This window comes from Nicotiana attenuata, unplaced genomic scaffold, assembly GCF_001879085.1.
Source record: "Nicotiana attenuata strain UT unplaced genomic scaffold, NIATTr2, whole genome shotgun sequence".
NCBI lineage: Eukaryota > Viridiplantae > Streptophyta > Magnoliopsida > Solanales > Solanaceae > Nicotiana > Nicotiana attenuata.
The window spans coordinates 53,655-79,515 of NW_017670503.1; the positions used below are offsets into that span (position 1 = coordinate 53,655).

Here is a 25,861-nt window from a genome sequence, read left to right on the forward strand (position 1 = left end):
AAGCAACACTCATATCTAGTGTGTTGCAAAGCATGCCAGTTCATATGCTCTCAGTTCTGGACCCTCCAAAGAACATTTTAGTACATCTTCATAAGTAGTTTGCAAGGTTTTTCTGGAGTACAAAGGAGGAGAGAAGAAGCAGGCACTGGTCTTCATGGCAAAATCTATGTTTACCCAAAGAAGAAGGGGGATTAGGGTTCAGATCTCTAAATGATGTCTCTAAGGCATTGTTTGCTAAGCTTTGGTGGAAGTTTAGAACTATAAAGTCACTGTGGTCCAACTTCATGTGGAACAAATATTGTAAGAAGGAGCTGCCAACAGTAGTCCAGTTTAGAAAAGGATCCCATGTTTGGAAGCAAATGTTAAATGCTAGGGAGGATGTAGAGCATGAGCTTCTATGGGAGTTGAAGAGTGGAACAACAAACATATGGCATGAGAATTGGACAGGTTTGGGAGCTCTGTATCATGTACTTCCTGAAGATTTTCCTATCAATGAAGATCTACAAGATGTGGCAGAATTAAGACTGGAATAAACATGGAATGAAGATCTACTGGAACAAAACTTTATTGAGGAGATTGCTGATCATGTCATGTCTAATGTACATTATGAGGGCAGTGAGGAGCATTGGGACAAGCCATACTGGATGCCAACCTCTTCAAGTAAGTTCAGTGTGACTAGTGCTTGGCAAATTATAAGACATAGATCTAATCCTAATCATGAATTCAAGCATATGTGGATAAAAGGGCTTCCTTTCAAGATATCTTTCTTCTTATGGAGACTATGGAGGGGGAAAATAGCTACTGATGATACTTGGAGGAGACAAGGGCAGATGGTGATGTCTAGATGCTGGTATTGTCAACAGCCACAAGAAGAAACTATGCAGCACATATTCCTCACAAGTGTTACTACCTCTAAAGTGTGGAATTTGTTCATGGGAGCTGCAGGAATCACAGTGCCATTGGTGCAGTTGAAGCTAGTGATCAGACATTGGTGGAATGCACAGTGTTGTCCAAAACTAAAGCCACTATTTCAAGAAGTTCCAGCTATTATTACTTAGGAGTTATGGATGAAGAGAGCTGCAGGAAAACATGGAGGTTCAGTTTCTACACATAGGGCGATCCATGAAGTTAATAGAACATTACATTATTTGGCAAAGGTGAGGTATGGTTGGCTACTTAATTTTCCTATGTTATGGCCAGATATGATCAAGTATTTTGAAGGTTACAAGCCTGTTATAATTACAAGGAGAGTTACTTGGCAACTTCCTTTCCAAGGATGGTACAAATGCAATATAGATGGTGCATCAAGGGGTAATCCAGGCCCTAGCTCACTTGGATTCTGTGTGAGGAATGATGAAGGGGACCTAATTTATGCAAGGGAAGTCGACTTGGGGGAGACAACAAATGTAGCAGCTGAGGCTAGGGCCATTGTTCAAGGGCTGGAATATTTTGTTGAACATAACCTTCACCCTCTCATTTTGGAGACAGATTCATTAGTGATGAAGAAGGTGATTGAAGGGGAATACTGCCTGAACCTGTTCTTGTAAGTTTCTGGAGATTGGTATTACACTTCCCAGTGGTATCAGCATGGTTTCATGCTCATTCTGGGGGTGTGATGGCAATGTCCAGAAGGGGTCATGCCTCAATAGTTCTGGCAGTAGTAGTTAGTATTTGTCTGATATGTTTAAGTTGGGCTACTGATAAGTACAGGCTAAGAGATCAAAATGCAATGGTCTCACATGAGTACATAGCACACAAAAAGGAAGCCGAATCTGCACATTTGTTCCTTCATCTGTTTCACAACCCATTTCTGTATTTGTTTTACTTAGTATTTACATGTATATTGAGTTGTCATCTTTCAGTGGTATTAGTGTGTTTACACACTCATTCTGGAGATGATAATGCAGTATGCATGACCTTAGTGTTGAGGGAGCAGATGACAAACTTTCTGAATGGTTTTTGCTAGAATGGAACTCATTGGATCAACATGAAAGATGGGGAGATTTTGCTAATTTCAATCGATTGGTGTAGCTGTTTGGAGTCCATATTTGCCTTTGGAATGCATACCCTTGCGCCTGGTGAGAGCATTGGAGGTGCTGCTTGGTATTTGCCTTTTGGGCCATTTGGGATTTCACGTTTAACACTTGGACCTNACCCAATTTTGGGATTTATATATATATATTAGCCACTAGGCAGCATGCCTAGTGGTATATTTGCTAAAAAAAAAACATCAACAAATCAGCTGAACAATCCTTTCCCTCACCTCAATGCTACAGCTTTCCCACAGAATGCAAGAACCTCTCTCAAACTAACTGTGCACTACATCACAGAAGGGCTACATGCATATGCAACAGAGTTGCCTCTGCATCTGTCTCTGCTGCAGCTTTTGAATTCCCTCCAAACCACAGAAACAAATATACAACTAAATACAATCAACACAAGAACTTGCAAACAGTTACTCATCAAAAAGCAGAGTTGCTACCACTTCCCCCACATCCCCTGAACCCATACTCACTTCTAGTACCCACAAGAACATGGAATCTGAGCCCCCTTTCACTAACATGTTTGCTAATTATTGCAAGTACCAGGGATAAGGTAAAACTACTGGTGCAAATGTTAGGAGTGTCATAGTTTATATGAGTCCACAAAACTATAGATTACCGGGTCCTCTATGATTTTCCACTGAGAACGTTAATGAAACAGTAAGTAAATAAGACGGGGAGTTTTACGTGGAAAAATCCCTGCTCAAGGGGATAAAAAACCACGACCTACATTGGTAGGATTTCGACTTCACTACGGGCAACTTTTAGATTACAACCTATGCAATCTAGGAATTAAACTCTTAATCCCTCACTAACTCGTAATACACCTATTACAAGCCACTTTGCAATACACCTATTACAAAGACATCAACTCATGACTAACTCTAGTCACAACACAAATACAAAGGGTTTATGGTTTTACAAAGGAGTTCCTAAGCAACGCTTCTAGCTAAGCAAATTAGGAATTACAATGAAGAACAATTACAAAGTTACAAATCAACTAAGGACAACAAAATAATAGATTTAGGAACTGGTCCGTAGTAGCATTAAACTTTGTTCTTGAGGCACTTGAGAATTGAATGCACGAATCTCAGAAGGCTTGAATGCTTGGAGTGAATTCTCAAGTGTTCAAGTGATGTTTTGTTGTAATGCTCTTTTTAATACACCTTTGATGACATCACTTGAATGATGTAAGCACTTGGTTGGTCAAAAGACAAGTGACTGCAGAACTGTGCTGCACTATGTGCACTGTTTCTGTGGCAGTCACTTTCCAGCTGTACACAGTTGACTTTCGTACTGCTGTCAGGAAACAAAAGGGATCAGGTCCCTGTGTTGGTTCTGTATCTTCTAAAGTTGCAGTAGTTCACATTAGCTGGAGTCCGTTGATTATCAATGTGTACCAAGTGTGTCAGGTTCCCCATCTATTTTTTTGACATTAAGTTTGTTAGATCATCAAAACATAAAGCTAAGACATTGAAAACCCATCAATTTCCCCCTTTTTGATGATGAAAAACTTACACATTGATAACAGATTTTTAGAACAGAAATAACCAGATGAAGCAACAGGACTTCACAAGTTCCCCCTGAGTTTATGCTTCCCCCTTAATCAGATCCCTATTTCAATTATACTTCCCCCTTTTGGCATCATTAAAGATACACAAGCACGCAATCAGCATAGAGAAGTCTAGCATAGCTAACTCATGCCACATATGTGCACACAACATGATAGAAAAGAGAAATGGAGAACATAACCATTTAGATAGCAAAAGAGGATAGTTTTTATAGATAAAACATATGCCTTTGCTATACAGCAAAGGAAAAGATCGGACTGTTGTCATCAGGAGCAGTACTAGTACATCCCATCCACATCCAAACAAAAGGAAACAAAAACAACTGCCAAGTCACTAAAACAAGAAAGGAAAATCCAGAAACTGGTCATTGAAAGGCGTTGCTTAAAGGGCAGTAGGAGTAGAGGGCTTGGAAGCTGCAGCAAAGGTTTGGAGAACTAGGTCTATTCGGGCATTCGCCGACTTTTCCTCGGTGAGCAGTTGCTCTTTCAGGTTCTCCACTTGTGCCCTGAGATCAGCATTTTCTTTTGTCAAACGAGCTATCTCCTCATTTGAACCTGGGGCCCTTTGGGCCTGCTGACCTTCCAGGATAGCGTTCCTTGCCTTCAATCTTCGAATCTCCTCAGTTGCGCTGTTTTGAGCATTGATGAGCTGAGAGATTGTCGGTGTACTGCCTCCCCCCCCCCCCCCCCATTCTTCTCGATGCACTCACATTCCTCCAAAGTTGTTTGAGAGAAGGTCTGCTTCTTGGTCCCTACTTTGCACTATCCCAGTGGCACTTTGAAGAACATAAACACGTGCATAATGAGGAACCAATACGGAAGACCATGATTGCCATCCTTGAAAGTTGCTACCTTCTGCATGTGCTCAATCATGATAGCAGGCAGATTCACTGCTGAGAATCCATCTAGTGCCTTCATTAGATACAAGTCTGATTTTGAAGCCATGGACCTCCTCTCAGCACATGGTAGAAGAACTTTGTTTACTAGCTCGAACAACAACTGATAAACAGGCAACAAGGCTTTCTTGTGAACCCGTTCCCCTTGCTGGTTTGCTCCTTCCTTTACAATTGCATTTCTGAAGTTTGAACCACACACTATCCTTTATAGAAGACACACCAACAGTAGGGACTTTAAGAATATCCCCAAGCAGAGCCACATCAAACACGATATCCACCCTATTAACTAAGGCACAAATGTGGTCGGTATCAACGGGAAAGAGGTCAGCATAGAAGCTTTGAACCTCATCCTCATACACCTTGGGCGCATCTATTTGGAGCAGATGCCCCCACCGTTGAAACTCAACCATCTCAATTACTTGTCTCATGCCAGCCATATCAAAAATCGTTGGGTCAAAAGTACGACCCAACAAGAGTTTTTGGTGCCTCAAACGTTCTATAGCAGACCGAGTCTCACTTTTCACTTTCTTTGCCGAACCAGGTTCCTTTATAGGTTCCAACTTTCTCTTGCCAGACTTCACAACACTTGATTTTGCTTTTCCACTAGACTTGACCAAAACATCCTCATCAGAAACTGATGGTTCACTCACAACATCTTTCAACTTTGAACTGGGGGTTGTAACATCCTCCACTGAAACAGATTGCTTCTTCTTCTGTGACCTTTATACCAAGGAATTAGGTTCCTCTATTGCTTCCTCATCCACTTCCACCACAGGGACACTCTTATCACATACTACTTTACCATTATTCACCAACCTCTTCTTTTTCTTCTTACTGCTCCTTTTGCTCTTTCAGAGGGTAGACTCATAAGCTTCCTTTGCTTGCAACCTAGTAGTAGGTCGCTTAGTATAAAACTCATGAGTGATTACTACCCTTTGCTTGAAAATAAATGCATCAAGAGCAACGTTGTCTTGATCTTCCTCATCACTAGACCTCATCTCAGGAACTAGAATTTCTAAGGGCTCAACAGCAAAGTGTGGAGAAGGTGCAGGAGGAGAACTGACCTGGGAGTGGGGACCTTGACCTGTTTCCTCCGAAGAGGGGTCAGGTCCTTCACGAGAGGCCCAGTAGTTCTGCTGGTGCAGAGCCTTCAAACAGCACCATGGCTCCTTCTTCCACTAACCCCTGTGTCTCATTCCTTTGAGACTTGGGTACACCAGAAATTACCTCATGCAATATTCCATCTGCAGATACAATAAAAATGGTCGCGACGGTTTCATCCTCTAGAGGCTCCATGGTCACCACAGAATCTGAAGTAAGAATGGTGGAAGGTTGATCAACCCTAGCCCCTGAAACCTCTACAGACCTTGGAACTTTACCCTGTTCTCCACTTTTACCTTGGTTGGTGAGAAGCTCAGTCGATAGAGACGAAGGATCAGCGATTTTAGGGGTTTCTGAGTCCTCATCGTTTAGAGGAAGAGAGAGGTCTGAGATAGTCGCATTAGAACTAGAGAGTGAAGGGAAATCTGGGTTGGAGGTTGTTCAGTGGTTAAGCGGGAATGGTGACAGAAGATTCATCGGGGACGGAGGACTTAAGGGTTTTCGTCTGGGTTAGTATCGACTGAAGAATGGATTTCGGAGTGATTGTCAGCCATTGAAGAGATAGAGTTGAGAATTATTGGAGAAGGTCTAAGGAGAGAAATNATTTTTGCCAATCTGAGCAGAACCGCAGATGCGGTGCAAATTTCGTAGAAGCAGAATCGCTCCTGCGGTTAATCTTCCACAGGTGCGGAAAGTGGGCAGAATGCCAATTTCCAGTAGCATTGCAACTGGTCCTTCCCGGGCCCGTTCAAATTAATTCTTTGGCCTAATTGCACTGCCTTACTGCTCCTTTTGCTCTTTTGGAGGGCAAACTCAGAAGCTTCCTTTGCTTGTAACCCAGTAGTATGTCACTTAGTAGAAGACTCAGGAGTGATTACTGTCCTTCGCTTGACAATAAATGCATCAAGAGCAATTTTGTCTTGATCTTCCTCATCACTAGACCTCATCTCAGGAACTAGAATTTCCAAGGGCTCAACAGCAAAGTGTGGAGAAGGTGCAGGAGAAGAACTGACCTGAGAGTGGGAACCATCACCTGTTTCCTCCAGAGAGGGGTCAGGTCCTTCACGAGAAGGCCCAGTAGTTTCTGCTGGTGCAGAGCCTTCAAACAGCACCATGGCTCCTTCTTCCACTAACCCCTGTGTCTCATTCCTCTGAGACTTGGGTACACTAGAAATTCCTCATGCAATAGTCCATCTGTAGATATAAAAAAAATGGTCGCGACGGTTTCATCCTCTAGAGGCTCCATCGGTCGCCATGAAATTTGAAGTAAGAATGGCGGAAGGTTGATCAACCCTAGCCCCTGAAACCTCTACAGACCTTGGAACTTTACCCTGTTCTCCACTTTTACCTTGGTTGGTGAGAAGCTCAGTCCATAGAGATGAAGGATCATCGATTTTAGGGGTTTCTGAGTCCTCATCGTTTAGAGGAAGAGAGAGGTCTGAGATAGTCACATTAGAACTAGAGAGTGAAGGGAAATCTGGGTTAGAGGTTGTTTCAGTGGTTAAGACGGGAATGGTGATAGAAGATTCATCAGGGACGGAGGACTTAAGGGTTTTCTCTGGGTTAGTATCGACTGAAGAAGGGATTTCGGAGTGATTGTCAGCCATTGAAGAGATAGAGTTGAGAATTATTGGAGAAGGTCTGAGGAGAGAAATATGATCGGTCAAGAGAAGAGAGGGTTTTAATGAGAGAAGATAATCATGAGGAGAGAGATAGGAACTGGTTCCGAAACGGCGGTAGTGCGTGGAAAGTTGCAACATTTTAGAGGGAGATGGAGAGGATGCGAAGTGAAAAGACATGACAACAGAATCTGAAAAGGTGGATGACATGGCAGATGATATTTGCACCTTTTTAAGATATGTGTTAAAGAATGCACAGGACTACTAACCTTTGGTACAAGAAACAAGTGCTTGACCTGTCTTTGAAAATTTCAATCCTCTTTTACCACCCATGCAATGCATCTGCAGCTTCTATAATCATCATGCGTGTCNTTTGTGGACTGCTTCACTTGAAGACCCAAGAAGAAATTCAACTCACCCATCATGCTCATTTCAAACTCATTTCCCATGAGTTTTGCAAATTTTTCACACAGTGAATCACCGTCCTAGGTGTTAGCCTAGTGGGAGGAACCTGCTATGATACCAATTGATAGTTTATATGAGTCCACCAAACTATAGAGTACCAGGTCATCTATGAGTTTGCACTGAGAACGTTAATAAAATAGTAAGTAAATAAGAGAGGGAGTTTTACGTGGAAATATCCCTGCTCTAGGGGAGAGAAAACTACGACCTACACTTGTAGGATTTCACCTTCACTATGGGCAACATTTAGATTACAACCTATGCAATCTAGGAATTAAACTCTTAATCCCTCACTAACTCGTAATACACCTATTACAAGCCACTTTGCAATACACCTATTACAAAGACTTCAACTCATGACTAACTCTAGTCACAACAAAAACACAAAGGGTTTATGGTTTTACAAAGGGGTTCCTAACCAACGCTTCTAGACAAGCAAATTAGGAATTACAATGAAGAACAATTACATAGTTACAACTCAACTAAGGACAACAAAATACTAGATTTAAGAACTGGTCCGTAGTAGCGTAAAACTTTGTTCTTGAGGCACTTGAGAATTGAATGCACGAATCTCAGAAGGATTGAATGCTTGGAGTGAATTCTCAAGTGTTCAAGTGATGTTTTGTTGTAATACTCTTGTTTATACACCTTTGATGACATCACTTGAATGATGTAAGCACTTGGTTGGTCAAAAGACAAGTGACTACAGAACTGTGTTGCACTGTGTGCACTGTTTCTGTGGCAGTCACATTCCACTTATACACAGTTTACTTTCGTACTGCTGTCAGAAAAATACAAGGGATCAGGTCCTTGTGTTGGTTCTCTATCTTCTAAAGTTGAAGCAGTTCACATTAGCTGGGGTCTGTTGATTATCAATGTGTACCAAGTGTGTCAGGTTCCCCATCTGGTTCTTTGACAATAAGTTTGTTAGATCGTCAAAACATAAAGCTAAGACATTAGAGTGGTATTAGCATCCCAGATGCTCAACCTCTTACAGATGCATCAGTTCTCTTGGGCTTATCATAAACACATTCCCACATTGACACAAACACACTCAAACAAAAGTTATGGATCTCTCAAAGCCTGTCATTTCTCTTGAAAAAGCAAAGCAGCACGCATAATATCAAAGCCCATCACTGGACAAACCAGAAGCCAGGAAATCACACAGTGAAGTACCAAGCATCACTTCTCAGAAGTTGTAATCAACCCCTCAAAATTCACTGTGTTTCCCAAAAACTGCAATCAACCTACTACTATGCCTCCTCATCTCTAGTGCATCCCATCAACTCCAGGAAAACACACACATCTAAAGGCAATAAACACAAGAACCTGTAACTAGTTGGCCCATACTCTTTTCCAGAACCCACAAGAACCTGAAACACAACCCCATTTCACTAACATCTTTGCTAAGTATTGCAGGTTTCTGGAATAGGTTTGGTTAATTGGGGCACTTTCAGTTAGTGTTATTAGCATCCCAGATGCTCATTCTACTGAAAGTGCACCAATTTACCCAACCCTCTCAAATCATCTCCACACACATAATACAGTCAACAGCATCTCCACCAGTGATGCTCTGTGATGAAGTCCTGCAGCAGTTCCAATAGAAAACTGTCATCACCCAGGCAGTCTACCAGTAGCAGGCACATTTGCAACAGCAAGTCATCTATACAAGCTACTATGTCCCAGCTATCCAGTCCTGCACACACTTTGCAGACCTCAAGTCAAAGGGGATATTTGATGCAGGAAGTTGCTCACTCTTTTATGTCAGAATTAGCAGACAGTAACAGCTCAATAACCCCTCTTTTGGAGACTTTTTGACAGCTATCTTCCATTTGGCTTTCTTTCCCAATGTAAAAGGAAAATGGAAGATAGCTTCCATCTATAGTTTATGTTGTTTACCATTACTACTAGAACACTTCTACTTTTTCTATAGAGGTAGAATTTATTGTATATGGAATATGATCTTCCAACTCTTTTGCTTAGTAGATTTAGGATCACTTGTGCATTTTTGTATAGTTCACCTAGGCTTACTACACTTATATTTTGCAGTTCCAATTATCTATCATTGTTGGATAGACAATTGGTTCATCATCATAGGTCTAACTCACCATAGGTTTTAGAGTTCTTTTGGTTGCCATACATGGCTGACCAAATGCACTTTCATCTTATTACTGGAGGTAAGGTTTATGTCCCCCTCCTTTTTGTTGTACTATATTTTGTATCTATGAAAATGAACCCTAGGCACAATGCCTAGTGGACTTTGATTTTAAAAAAAAAAAGGAACTAAGTGTTCCGATTTAACCCTGAACCCTTCCAAATCCCGAACTAACCATCCCCGCAAATCATAAAATAGTTAAAGCACATACGGGGAGTCTTATTTAGGAAACGGGGATCTAGAAAGCAAAACGACCGGGTCGGATCGTTATACTAATAATCTTAACTTCAGGACAATTTAAAATATTTTTGTCCTTAAAATTTGAACTGAAAAAACTAAAATCCAGGACGCACTAACTAATTTTTAAATACAGCCATGTAAAGTGGCTACCTGGTGTCATTTTGTCTATAAAAGCATGTTGATGATTTGCGAACCTTTCGTTACTTTTTGAGTGCAAGAAAATTGCTGCCATATCCTTTACCCAACAAAGCCCAAGACAAAATAAAAATTATTGTGACCACACTTTCTAAACTAGTATTACAATGTTATCATTATACGTTATTTTTCTTTGCAGAGCAGAGTCACTATCACAAATAAAAATCACAACTATTCTCTTCTACCACAAGATGGGAGAATTCTTGTCCACTCTCTCTTATTATTTATTCAGAAATTCAAACTAGCACTCATAAATGACGAATACAATAAGAAAAAGCAAGAACAAGAGGTATCTTCTCCCGCCCGAATACGGTGGTATTGAGTTTATATATAACAAGGATCAGAAAGACCGAAGTTGAGTCCCCAGAGCTCAAATCTTCCTTTCATGAAATCATAGTAACCTCTATTCAACGCCAAAGTCTTATTCACCAAAGCATCGCTCACAAATGGGTACATAAGCAAATTGGCTAGTGATACATTCACAGCTTCCTGCATTTTATCCATTCCCATTGTTAGTTATAAATATTAGTTGACATTTATAAGCAAATGTAAAAAAACAATTAGTGTAAGAACACTATTTTACCTTCTCACAGTATTTGACTTGCTCTTCAAAAGTTTTATCCCCATGTTCAGCTAGCACCTTTGCTTTGGCAGGTAATCCAATTTTCACCCAATCCTCTATAAAGTCATTGCATTATCACATATAAACATTTCTTCAAATTAGTAATATATAACATAATTAATTGTTAAGTTAAATATTGTTTTCTTATTCGTTATACTATTAATATGTATAACTTAAATGGTTTACTTAACGATACATACGTCGAATCAGAACAATCTTCTGGGAGTTTCATGAGAGCCTTAATACCTCCACATGCACTATGGCCAATGATTAATATGTTTTCTACCTTAAGATGGACAATAGCGTATTCGATTACAGCTCCTACTCCCGAGTATTTAGTCTGTTGCAATCCAATTCCAACCCAAAAGTAAAGTAAATTAACAATGGTAATACAAAATAGAACGAAAGAGTTAATTCATAGAAATTAAACTGATAAATGACCTTGTCATAAGGAGGGACCATATTGGCGATGTTTCGAAGCATAAAAGCTTCACCGAGCTGAAAATTCAGCACATGAGATGGGCTCACTCGTGAATCGAAGCAGGTAAACACCAGAAATTGTTACATGGTTGGATAATTGATTTTTCAGCTATAGAAAATCAAATTACAAAATAAAAAAAAAATCTTCCTACTGATCGAGCTAATTCAGTGCCTGAGAAGTCACAACTCGTACATTGTGTGAGCAACTAGTTATATTTCACTGACCAACAGAATTTTTTTGTTGTGCTAACTAATGCAAAGATACTAAAAGGCAGCCCGGTGCACAAGGCATCCCATATCTACGCAGGTTCTGCAGAAAGCCCGCACCCAAAGGGTGTGATGTAGATAGTCTACCTTAATGCAAACATTAGTGACTGCTTCCAAGGCTTGAACCCATTGGTGGGTATGTGTGAACAAAGTCCCACATTGTTAAGAGTATTTTTGGGCCATTTTATTTCAATAACCCTAACCTATAGGTCACACAAAGATACCTTTAACCTTACTCTAATACATAAACAGCAACAAAAGTGATAAGATCTTGTACCTTGGGATCCTGTCCTTTCTAGAGTTTCTCAAACAATTCTGGGTTTTTGCTGGTACATGTAAGAAATAGTTTATTAGGCGCTGTCATTTCAAGGTTGTTTTGTTTAATTATCATTGTATGAAAATTAATAACACACTTTTAACATGTTAGGGAAAAGAAAAAGAAGGGAACGTAGGGGCTTTACTCATATATCTCTGTTTTGAAATAATAAAAGCCAGTCTTGATCCTTTGAACATGGTCGAAGGATTTGCAGCTTGTCGTTTGTAACTCATCTGTGATTTCATCAATTCTTTCTGCTACAACCGGTTTCAGTTCTTCCTTCTCACTTCAATTGCACGATTTCCAAATCCAACACTCATAATTAATACAATTGGTTTATTAAATTGCTGCTTAAGCAAGAAATGTATATTCTTAAGCAAGTGTTGTTATGTATCACACTCCATCAATTACTCCTTTAGTAATTATTACTCTATAGTGAATACAAAATTTATATAAACATATATGTTACAACATAGTTAAACTACGTAAATATAATTATTATCTTTTCTATGAATAATCATTCAAACATAAAATAAATTTTCCATAACTTTTATGAAAAACTGTTTAAGCAGCTAGATATTTAAAAATATTTTTGTTGAAGAAGTTTTAAAACACTACTTTGAACAAATACTTGGGTTAAAAGGAACAACTTTGGTTCTGTTTCTCAATATTTAAAAACCAAAGTATCTTACGATTCCTTTTTAAATCATATATAAGATGGTCCAAACCTTCTCGTAACTTCCTTTTTCCATGTCTTCTCTCTCTGCAATTCCCCATTTTTTGTCAGAATTTAGCAAACATACTTTTTTCTCTCTACTATATATGGTAAAATCAAAAGGTAGAGATAGACATTAAAACAATTGGTGAGTGGCCTATCTAAAATACATCCAAAAACAAAATAATCCATAAGGTTTACAAGTTTAGCAAGAATAAAGTTACAAGCCAAAAAAGACGTTATAAATAGAATAGAACAAAGTCTNTGTATTTGTGGTTGAATTTCAAAAAAGAGGTCTAACCCCATATACACCTTTATATAATACTTAAAGAAGGACACAAGATAACATCACCAGATCAGTATGACAAGGTTATTACAGCGGAACTGCCAGACAAAGACGAATATCCACTATTGCATGAATTAGTTGTCAAGAATATGATGCACGGTCCATGTGGAAACTATCGTCCATCAAATCCCTGCATGAAGGATGGTCAGTGCAAAAACCATTATCCTCGACCATTTAGTAATAAGTCAATACAGGGAAAGGATGGATACCCTATTTATAGGAGAAGAAATGATGGGAAAAGCATAAAGGTTCGTGGCATGTTCATGAATAACCTGTGGGTTGTGCCCTATAATCCTTATCTACTAACTCGATACAATTGTCATAATAATGTGGAGGCTTACTCCGGAGTTAAGGCAATAAAATATTTGTACAAATATATATATATAAAGGCCACGATAGGTGTGCTGTTTATATTGAGTCAGATGATGGGGAAAGAATAGTTGATGAAATTAAAAACTTTCAAGATGCGCGTTGGGTATCTCCGCCAGAAGCACTTTGGAGAATTTACGAGTTTAATCTTAGTGAGATGCAACCTCCAGTCATTAACCTTCAGCTACATCTCCCAGATAAACAAGCAGGTATAATTTTTATATTTAAAGTGAACTTTGTTACACAGTATTCTTACTAATTAAGAGTAAAGTGACCAGAAGAAGGTTATCTAAGTTTCTAATCGAAGTTTAATAACAGTATTCCATTGAGTATACTATGCTCAGTTACATACTCCTGGCATGAACTTTTAGATCAAATCCTTATTAAATTATGAAAACAGAAACAATTTAGTGTCTTCATAAGTTGCTAAAATATTACCTTATCTTTTGACGAATATATACTTTTTTTATTTTTGATAACCCGAACCAGCATATATTATCAGTTTACGAACAGATAGTGTTCTCAGATTTCTGCTTGGCTACAATTGGATATCTCTTATTTTTCTTATATTCATTATCCATCCTTAAGACATCTGGTAATGAATATCTATTATACAGTTTGCTGTTTTTTTGGATTACAGAGACAATGATACACTATGCTTTCAATGTATTTTCCTTATGCAATAAGTGATAAAACACATTCCATCATTTTCTGCTTTGATGAAGGCTCAAATTTGTGTGTAGGTTATTGCATTTGTGACATTCTCTGTTAAATACATGTTTTTAATTCTTATTTCTTTTTCGTTGATCGGTCACATGAGATATTGTGTCCAAATATGTTGTGCTCACATTATTGGTTTTATAACTTTAACACAAGATATACTGGCCTATAAATTCATATATTTATTTAGTGTACTACTGGAAAAAGCAAAATTTGCAAACTGTTATAGCATCAGACAATGTCAAAAAAACAATGCTCACGGAGTATTTCAAGATATGCTCAACAGACGAGGAAGCACGAATGTATCTATACAAAGAATTCCCAGAGTATTATGTATGGAACTCCCAATCAAAGACATGGGCAAAAAGACAAAAAAGATCGGCAATTGGTCGAATTGCTACAGGTAACAAAATTAATATTTCACTCAATATATTTTTTTGATATTTTTCTGAAATTTCATCTATTTTCCTTTTAACTTGAAAATGCAGCTAATCCTAGAGAAGGTGAAAGGTACTACTTGAGATTGTTGCTGAATCATGTCAGAGGACCTTTTTCGTTTGAAGACTTACTCATGGTTAATGAAAGAGAGTGTCAAACATTCAAGGAAGCTGCAAAAGAAAGAGGATTATTAGAATCAGATAACAGTATTTCTGAATGCTTACGCGAGGCAGTTCTCTTCAAAATGCCATCGGCTCTTAGAAATTTGTTTGCAACTATATTGGTACATTGTAATCCAACGGACGTTAGAAAATTGTGGGACACATATTACGAGGATATGTCAGAGGACTTTAGAAGAATACATGAAAATTCATCTGATACTCAACTACAATGCACGTTGAAGAGCATTAATTATTTTCTACAAAGCATGGGCAAGAGTGCTGAAAAATATGATTTACCTAAACTCAATCAGTGTCGAGATGAAAATATTCACATAGAATGCAGAGAGATTATTGAAGAAAAGGCTATACAAGTGTCCGAAGAAGATTTTAATGCACAATCAAAGCTAAATCCTGAACAAGAGCAAGCTTTCAAGATTATATTGCAAAGAGTCGATTCTGGTAGAGCAGGTTTGTTCTTTGTAGATGGCCCAGGAGGAACCGGAAAAACATTCCTTTATTGTGCATTACTTGCAAATGTAAGATCAAGAGGTATGATAGCATTAGCAACAGCAACAAGTGGTGTAACAGCAGCAATTTTACCAGGGGGTCGTACCTCTCACTCTAGATTCGACATACCTCTTCAAACAAGCGAAACAACCATCACAAATATGTCGAAGCAGAGTGGTGGAGCTAAATTGATACGACAAGCAAAGTTGATAATATGGGATGAAGCGCCTATGGAAAGGCGTCAAACTATCGAAACAGTTGACAGGAGCTTCCGAGATATAATGGATGTAGATGAACCGTTTGGTGGAAAAGTAATAGTTTTTGGAGGTGATTTTCGTCAAGTACTACCAGTAGTTCCAAAATCAACAAGAGCTGAGACTGTAAATGCTAGCTTGGTTAGATCGTACTTATGGCCTAAAATGGAAAAGATTCAACTAACAAGAAATATGAGAGCAAGGACAGATCCATTATTCAGTGATTTTTTGCTTCGTGTCGGCAATGGTGAAGAGCATACAGTAAATGATAATTTGGTCCTTCTACCAGAACAATTGGTTATCAAGTCCAATGGTAATATCAGTGGCGAGGATCGCTTAATAAGCGAAATATTTCCATCATTAAATAAAAATGGAAGTTGTGCAAAATACATGACGGAAAGAGCTATCTTAGCGAGCAAAAATGAATATGTTGATCAACTAAATGAGATGTTGATTGCCAAGTTCCCTGGTGAAAGTAAAACATTTATCAGTTTTGACTCGGCAGAAGATGATACCAACAACTACTACCAGGAAGAATACTTAAGTACTTTAACACCAAATGGCCTTCCACCATACAGGTTCGTTGTGCAGTTAATTATTTTAAATTAACATTCTATCTACTGTAGTTACAAAAACTAAACATTAAATAGCTTAAGTAATTATACATTACCTCTCATCCGTAACTATTATTTCCCTCCTCTTATTTTTTGCTGTCACGATTTATGCCTTTACATTGATCAGAATGTAAACTACGTTTGCAAAAATTAGAAAAAATTAAATACAAACTACATGTAACTTACAAAATAATTATTAAGTACATTAATGGAAAAAGGAAAATTACATGTAAGTTTCTAAGTCAGTGAAACAAAAATAAAGTGTCCTTGAAGTTCTCGAAACTTTCTAGCTACTAGCATAAAAAATTCTAATATCATCCGGTTAAATTACGCTGTGATATTTGTATGAGTGTTGTCTATTTAATTGAAAAAAAAAAAGAAACTTAGGAGATTTTTATAAACAAACAAATAAATAGAAGAAGGGGCATATTAGTCAAGCTGAAACCACATAACATGATTTTTAATTCTTGGTGAAATTTTGGTCTTCAAAAAACCAGGCCACAATACCGCGTCTGCTTTATATCTAGAAAATAGCCATTTCGGTGTCATTTTCTTGGCCAGCTATATCGTCACTTTAATTTTAAGTGATAGTTAAAACTTAGGTAAGAATATACACATAAAGAAAGGCATATAAGTATTGGAGTTTCTTTCTTCATTCATGTAAACTCTTTAATGAATATCAATTTTAAAGTGTGGTGCTGTAGANATATATATACCAAAGTGGGGAGATGATGGGAGGAAGCTGAAGTGTTATTAAGTCTTGCAAAAGTAGAAGGCCGAAGAAATATGGGTGGGAAATTTTGGTTTCTTTAGCCTGAAATTTATACTACTCAATTAGCTACTAGTAACTAGTAAAACTAGTTGCCGTGTCCTCTATCATCTTTCTTTGATTTGGTATACAAGTCATTATCATTTTTTAATTATTCGTTTTATGTATGTTACATAATAAACCAAAAGATGAAACTGTTGAAAACGACTGCTAGGCAAATAAGAATTTCAATCCATTTGATCACCATATCTCGTGAAACATGCGCTGGGTCGGACCGCCGTAATTATAACCTTTTAGTGATCACCATATCTCGGTTAGCTACTACGTAAGTGGATTTAAGATTTAAAATGTAGAGATTTTTTGATATATTAGTGAATTCAAATATGTGTTAGCACGTTTGTTGCCAATTTACCGGATAATCAATGAGTATAATTACTTTATAAGCACTGACCTCATTATATAAATAATTTCCATATAATTAGTGTATAAAATTATATAAGTAAATTTCATACCGGAAAATGCATATCTCAATGAGGTTGTGGAAATATTACAAATATCCTGCAGGGGCGAACAAGCATATTCTATTACATGATATTAAAATTAGTTACACGCCCATGCCTCTGCCGATTAAAACATTCTGGATGTGGCTTCATTAGCGGTGCCACAAGCAGAAGGTAACCATGCAAATCAAATGACGAGAAGCAACGAGAAGAAGGAAATAAAGATCCAGAAGGCTCGGCACGAAGTGATTCATCATGCTCAAACATGAACCGATCGCTCGTTAGGGACGGTTTATAGATCATCAATGTCACGACCCAAATTCCCTCCATTGGGTGTCGTGATCACACCTAGTCTTAGACACTAGGTCAGCCTAACAGTAACGGAAATAGCAACAATATTTAACCAACATCTGACAATTTCAAAATAGAAAACTCTTTACAAATTTACAAATCCCAAAATCGGTAGTTCAAATCATAAGCTCTACTGAGTTAATAGGAGGTCTGCAAATATAACTGTTTTGAAATAAGGACAAACAGTATAAACACAACATCAGAAGGTGACTCCAAAGTCTGCGAACGCAACAGCAGGATTACCTTGAGTCTCCACAGCAAAATTCGTACAGCTAGTTAATGATGAACTGACTCCGAAATACCTGGATCTGCACAAGAAAATATGCAGAAGCGTAGTATGAGTGCACCACAGTGGTACCCAGCAAGTATCAAGACTAACCTCAATGGAGAACTGACGAGGAACAGTCAAGACACCTACTGGACTAAATAACCTGAGCAAGTATAAGTGGAGAACTAACGGAGTACAAAAAAACTACGCATAATGACAATAATGATACAGTGCTTACCTTAGGAAATAGAAACTACCATTAACAGCTGAACACCACAAGTAATAACACAGAAGAGTAAGCTGAACACAGTTTGAATCCGGTGAAAACAATTAAAGGAATAACATGTAGCAACTAGATGAGAATAATCACTTTCACGCTAGGTTTTATCCAATATCTCCATGAGGTACAAAACCTCAAAATATTCATAATTGATGGATCCTAATTTGTGAACCCTAAACACTTGACATCTTGTGCCCTCATTATAGCTAATAACTACACAGACGACACACATGTCAATAGAACCCTTCTCACATAGAAGCAAATAGACGAGGGTGTATAGAAATGATCAATAACATTAGGATCTATTTTCTTGAATCGTTAGAGGTGATTAACTACGTGTAAGCTTGTGCTAGTGTTCTATCACAATTCTAGTCAACAAGTAAGAGTAGCGACAATGAATGACACATAAGAAATGACCACTATGAAATGAACACGGTATAACTCACACAAAGTAGGCACATAGCCCACCTTGTCTCGCCACATGCGCAATAATAAAGTAAATGCCTACCTTGTCTCGCCACACGTGCATAATAATGTTCCCACCTTGTCTCACCACATGCGCAACCCACATATATATCCCGCCTTGTCACGTTGCATGTGCAAATATCAATAGTAACAATAGCACGGCAGAAACCTCGTGCAACACAATATCATTCGCACGCAGAAACCTCATGCATCACAATAACACGGCAGAAACCTCGTGCATCATAATAACAACCGCACAGCAGAAACCTCGTGCATCACAACAACAAGTTTTTTACAGAACAATGATAATAACATAAGAGTACGACAAATAAATCAACTTAGAAAGTCCAGAACTCAAAGAAACGGAAGAAACAAACTCGCATGGAAATACACAACAGAAAATAACTATACCACCTAACAATAGCTCAAAAAGTACAAGATAATGTGTAGCAATGACCTCCACATAAGTGCAATTCAACAACAAGGGAGTTATCACGAGTCGATAATTCCAAATAAGGATAAAATTACAGATGAGATAATAATAATGTCAAATAAAGATAAGCAGTGAGAAAGGATAACATGGCAATCGAAGAGACAACAACTTCAGTTAAGGCACACAAGAGTCAAATAGGCAATAAGAGTGGAACATGAAGCAATTAATTCCAAATAAAATACGTAAAGGTGAAACTAGTAAATGGGAAAATTTAACATAATAAAACAACTTCATATCTAATGAACATAAGAACCTACGAGCCCTAAAGGGTCAAATTTTCCACAAATAAGCCCGCCCACGTACTGGTCACCTCGCGTACACGGACTTTACATGATACAATTAGCATAAAAGACTCAAATCCTAAGAGGTAGTTCCCTCACAGAAGGTTAAGCAAGATACTTACCTCAAAGAAGCTAGAGCGCTACTCTAAAATGAACTTCTCGAGTGAAATTACCTCCGTACGGCTCAAATCTAGCCAAAATAACTTCAAAGCATAAATAAAACTCATAAGAAACTATTCTGGATAATAAAGCTACAATCTTTGTCGAAAACTAAAAATTAACCCAAAAGTCGACCCTCGGGCCCGCACTTCGGAACCCAAAAAATTCACAAAATCGAAACACCCATTCAATTACGATTCCAACCAAACTAATTTCATCCATTTCCGACTCCGAATCGATGTTCAAAACCCAATTATTCTCTTTAGAAATGTTTTCTATAAAAATCCCCAATTCTCCAATCAAAATATGAATTAATTTAAAAACGAACTTCTGTAATCATATTAAAATACAAAAATTATTGTTAGATACTGACCCCCATGAAAATACGAGAAGAACACCGCAAAAACCACCTCAATCGGCACTCTAGAACTCAAGATATGCTAAAAATACTAAAATAATGCGGTCTGATTTTTTTATACCCAGGCATTTTTGCTTTTGCAAATTAAAATCCACGCCAGCGCATTTCCAGTTGTAATTTTTGCTTTTGCAGACCAATTTTCGCGACTGCGGGGTCGCAGATGCGACCCAACTTCGCATCTTCGAAGCACCAACACCAGCCTATCATCTCTGACACTAAAATAAGCATAACTTCCTCATACGATGTCCAAATTCGACGATTCTTTTTGCTATTGCTCCGTAATTATGATACAGATCTAATGCTTCAATTAAAATAGAAATTTGAGCTCATTTTCATAATATGGTACCATTTATGCTTGAAGAAATAAAGTCGAAACATAAAAAACGAGCGCAACACAACTCAAATCTATTCGAGACTCACCCGAGCCCCTCGGGACCACGTCCGAACATACCTATAATGACCCGACAGGTCATTTTTGAGCCCTAGTGCGTCGTTCAGCGGTTTGAGGCCATGAGCAGCTTCATTTCAGGTATTATGACTTGCACGCGCGGTCGGAATTGAGTTTCGGGAGATCCGGAGTTGATTTGGAAAGAGAATTCTTGTTTCAGGAGCTTAAAGTTGAAAGAATGAACTAAGATTGAAATTTTTAGTAAATGACCTCAGAATCAGGATCTGAAGGTTCCAGCAGGTTCGTATGATGATTTCGGACTTGGGAGTATGCCCGGTTCGGGTTTTGGAAAACCCGGGAGTGTTTTGCCGCCTATTGTGGAAGTTAGCCTTTTAGAAGGAATTTCTTAAGTTTGGCTTGAAGTGCATTTCATTGTTATCGATGTCCGTTTGGGTTTCCGGGTCTGGGAATAACTCCGTATGGTGATTCGGGAGTTGGGAGCGCGATCGGAAGTGAATTCGGAGGTCCGTAGGTCATTTTGGAGTCATTTGGCTAAGGATAGAAATTTGAAAGTTTTTGAGAAGTTTGACCGGAAGTGGACTTTTTGATATCGGGGTCGGAATCCGATTCCGAGTGTTGGAGTAGGTCCGTAATGTCGAATATGTCTTGTGTGCAAAATTTGAGGTCAATCGGACGTGATTTGATAGGTTTAAGCATCCAAAGTGGAAGTTGGAAGTTCTAAAGTTCATAAAGCTTGGATTGGGGGTTGATTCATGATTTTAGCATTGTTTGATGTGATTTGAGGCCTCAAGCAAGTCCGTAAGGTGTTTTGGGATTGGTTGGTATGATTAGTTGGGGTCCCGGGGGCCTCGGGTGGATTCTGGGTGGTTAACGGATCGATTTTTGGAGTTGAAGAAAAACTGAAGCAGCTGGTATCTGGTATTTCCGCACCTGCGAAGTTTTGGCCGCAGGTGCGGAGCCGCAGAAGCGGCCAGGAAGACCGCAGATGTGGATTTTGGTGAGGAAAGCTGGGACCGCAGATGCGGTCAGGGAGCCGCAGATGCGGGACCGCACCTGCGGAAAAGGGAGCGCAGAAGCGGAAGCTGGGCGGCTTGGGAAGGAGCCGCAGAAGCGGCATTTTGACCGCATAAGCGGAGCCGCATAGGCGGAAATAATACCGCAGAAGCGAAAGTACCTGGAGGCAGAAAGTTTGTTTTAAAATCGGGGTTGAAGTTCATTTCTCTCATTTCTTCAAGGCTTGGGCGATTTTTGGGGAGCTTCAAGAGGGGATTTTCGTCATCAATGTTAAGGTAAGTTATCCCCACCTATTTTGAGTTGAATACATCAAATATGTATGGATTTGGGCATGAAAATAGTATAAAAATTGAGGTTTTGGTGGAAAACCTAGGAAAATATATTCTTGATAAGGTCATGGGTAATCTTTATCTTCCAAAAATTTCGGATTCCGGGCACGTGGGCCCGAGGGCGTTTTGGTCAACTTTTCGATCGGAGTTAGGAATTGCTATAAATTAGTTTGTAATGAATATTTGAGCATATATTAATGGATTTGCGTAACCGTTGGCTAGTTTTGGAGCGTGGTGCATCATTTGGAGTCCCCGGAAGGGCGTGGATTGCCGGTTATGGATCTTCGGAGCGAGGTGAGTCTCCTTTCTAACCTTGTAAGAGGGAATTGTCCCCATAGGTGAAATAATTAATTACGTGCTCCTATATGTGGGGGCTACGTACGCACGAGGTGACGAGAGTCCGTGCGTAGCTACTATTATGCTATTGTCCGGGTAGATAGGACCCAAAAGCATGTTATACTTGGATTAATTGTGAACCCATGGGTAGCCTGAATTGCTTAAATCACATTGAATTAGTAAGTAAATTTCTAAAAGGACTAAACTTCATTTCTTAAAGGTTGTTAATAGAGAACTCGTATTATTTGGATAATTATTCCCCGATAAATTTTTAATTGGCTACTTGAGCATGTATTTTATGTGTACCTGCATCGCATGCATGATTCGCGAGCAGGGTATGTGTTTATTTATGGAATGGACCAAACGCCTCGGCAGATTAAATAGATGCATCTATGGTTCGGACCGTTCGACCCTCAGCAGTGCACAGTTTACATTCCTGTTGGATCGGGCCGTCGCCTCGGTGTGATTTGCGCATGTTATTTGTCGCTTGAGGATTTTCAAACGTGAAATTTACCCTTCGTGGCTTGATACAAACTGATAAGATAATAAGTAATAAACCTTGAAAGCCCTTGATTATTTGTTAAAGGTGTTTACCTGTTTTCTGGCTTCGCGAATTAAAATTACTATATAAATCCATGATTTTTCTCACATTTCTAGAATATTGTTAATTGACCTCTAGTGAGTGTCGAAGTTGGCCATCTCGTCTCTACTTCTTCGAGATTAGGCGGGATACTCATTGAGTACACATTGATTACGTACTCATACTACACTTCTGTGCATTTTTGTTGCACAGGTATATATACCTCTAGCAGCCTACTGGGCGTAGCAGCGCGGATGATTTTGGGACTAGGTGAGCTGCACTATTCGAGGCGGCCCGCAGCTAGTATAGCCCTCATCAGTACATTGTATTTGTTTCCTGTCCATTGTATTCCGAACGGATGTTGTATTTTATTTCCTTATCAGTAGATGCTCATGCACTTGTGACACCGGGTTCTGGAATGGTTTGAATATTGTATTGACTACTTATCAATTAAATTTGATTTGAGATTATATTCTTTAAAATTGCTAAATTTGAAGGAAAATCATAGATTTCAAAAGTATTAAAACGAGAATCTGATTAAGTAAATTGGTTGGCTTGCCTGACAACAGTGTCCGGTGCCATCACGACCCTTAGTGGATTTTGGGTCGTGACAACATGGTATCAGAGCACTAGGTTCCTAGGGTCTCACGAGTCATGAGCATCATGAGCAAGTCTAGTAGAGTCTCGCGGATCGGTACGGAGACGTCTGTACTTATCCTCGGGAGGCTGCAGGACTATTAGGAGTACTTCCCTACTTGATTCCTTATCATGCGATTTGACTTCATGTGAGGCTTATGCCTTTGTTTCTTTCTTACTCAATCTTATGCGACGCGAAGCGCTTGATGTAAATCGAAAATTGAAGAACCGTAATGGTACTACAGACGTGATACGAGATGTTTCTCCCGGTATAGCTGATCAGATTATTGTCGTCGCCTTATGGAAGAATATTTTATTGTTTCAGCCCAGTAGCGGTATTTTCAAGGGCTTTGAGGCTAGGCACAAGTTGCCGCAATGCTTATGAATGACTATTCTGCAGTAGCAATATGATGGTAGGGTGTTGCCCACGTGTCAGGGCAGTGAATGATTCCAAGGGAGGTTTACTCAGTGCATAATCAAGAGACTCGATATTTTATTCCCGGCAGGGGGAAGGGCAATCGAACTAAGGATGGTCAGAAATGGACTGATGGAGGTAATGAGACTTGGTAATTGCAAGCGTGGTGGAGTTTTATCCTATGATGGGGTACTATTGTCCTAGTTGGACGTATTAAGTTTGTCGGTGTTATGATCTTCTACAATCCGCCTTTGGGGCAGGACATCGGGAAATAGTATCAGGGATGCAACTATCAGATATCGCAGGGTGCAGTGGTTTTGGATTGAATCAGTATTTCAAATGTGGCGGTTCGAGAAGGATGACCATCGGAAAAGTTTGGAGTTAGTAGCAAATTGTGGATTCAAGTACTATGAAGATAAATTTTATTAAGACAACGACTGAGCAACAAAAGATGAGAAGGACATATAGGAAGTGCCTGGCGGAGTTTTAAACTTCTAAAGAGCCAGGCTTAGGGAGCACAAGCCGAGCAGTTGATTCAAGAAGTGAGTTTGCCCAAAGTGGGAGAGCAGCGGAGCTATGTGGGGGCTTGGTAATGAGATGACTATGCACCTTAAGGGAGTCTGGACCGATTTGAGAATATTGATGCTTGGTTATTGGGGTCTACGGATCTAATTTGGAGTAGGGATTCTTGTGCGGCCGGAGATTTAATATAACGGAAAGGAGCCGCTTAGATGAAGAAGGATGTAGCATGACTTGAATTGAAGGGATGTTGTCGCGCACTTAAATGATGTCCACGAGGGGTAAATGGACCTGTGCAGCCGGAAAGTGAGCTCAGACTCAGGATGGGGTATTCATGTCGTAATGATTGTACCCCGTGTAGCAGCGCTGGAAGATGTCGGGAGTGATTTCTATGGGTAGTTCATCCCTGTGAGCAGGTTAGCGATCGCGTGGTTAGCGAGGCTCCTGCGAAGAATTTTATCGGTTATGTAGCAGAGAGATCGGTCGTGCGAATGCAGTGGGTGAATCAGAGTATAAAAGAATGGGGCTTTGCGGAAGGAATCCGAGAATCTATGCGGTTGATCGCGCAAGGTTGTGTCGATGAAATCTAGGGAATCTTGGTGAATACCAGAGTTGTGAAATAATGTCTTCATGCTAAGTGGGAGAGTCCCACCGCTTATGATTGGGTTGCATGGTCAGCTACTTGCGAGATTTTTGGCTATTAGCATATCGACGGGCTGTTTCAGCCGTGGAATGGACCATAAGTGGTAAAATTTAAGTAAAGGAAGTATTAAAGATGGGCTATCGTTGGCCCTATTGGCCCATGTTCAGACTTGGGGAAAGATTTAGGATTTTGCCTTGTATAGATGCGGGTTCCCAGGGAAGTGACTCGGCGCGTTCTTCGCCAAGAGGGTATTCATGTGATGGAAGACTCATGGAGTTGGTTATATTCGGGGCCAAGTCAGAGCGGGTGGCTCTTAGCAACGGTCCTAGTAGATCCCGAGGGATAAAGTGTGGTGCCCAATGATTTCAAGCCTATGAGTACAATTAAGGATCAAGATTGAAACAACTTATGAGAAGGTGCCCAGAATGTTCTATGATATTTTTACTTGTGGTGTAGCATTTAAGAGATATGAAATAGTTCGTGAGATTTGAGACAGCATGGCCTCGTGACTCAAGGTCACTCGGGGTGAGTGTAGAGGGAGTATGTTATGTGTTGAAGAGAGTTAGTATTATTTCCAAGGCAATCAAGGATAAACTGGAAGGAGGTAGATTGATCAGCCATAGTTGAATTGGCATATTGGGGTCAGTGATCAGTTCATTCAGCGTGATCAAGTTGTGCGTATGATTTGTCGCGGTACGTGTGAGGCTTGTCGGCCGCCGTAATTGATATTATTCAGAAGCATTCTTCTGTTATGGCTTGTTAAGTGGAAGTGGATTCCGGAAGGGCTGTGGTGCCTTAGGCCATTAGTTAGAGATTTGTGCATTTTCGTGGTCATAAGAAATTGCCTATGTGTTGCTATGATTCTCCTGAAGTGAGTTCAGTGAAAGGATTTTATGTGATGAAGTGT

At 39.4% G+C, this 25,861-nt stretch overlaps 2 protein-coding genes across 2 annotated transcripts; one reads left to right on the forward strand and one right to left on the reverse strand.

Moving 5' to 3' along the window:
• Positions 1-1,202: 1,202 nt before the first annotated feature.
• Positions 1,203-2,031, forward strand: LOC109240305. Its single transcript, XM_019406930.1, has 3 exons — positions 1,203-1,543; positions 1,690-1,812; positions 1,908-2,031. Exons 1-3 carry the CDS (start codon positions 1,203-1,205, stop codon positions 2,029-2,031), a joined length of 588 nt encoding a protein of 195 aa, XP_019262475.1.
• An 8,566-nt stretch (positions 2,032-10,597) lies between these two features.
• LOC109240306 (carbonic anhydrase, chloroplastic-like) lies at positions 10,598-10,965 on the reverse strand (the record flags this gene model as incomplete). Its single annotated transcript, XM_019406931.1, has 2 exons — positions 10,598-10,769; positions 10,864-10,965. Coding segments are annotated over 2 exons (267 nt in total), but the record flags the coding sequence as incomplete, so codon positions are not given.
• Between the last annotated feature and the right edge of the window lie 14,896 nt (positions 10,966-25,861).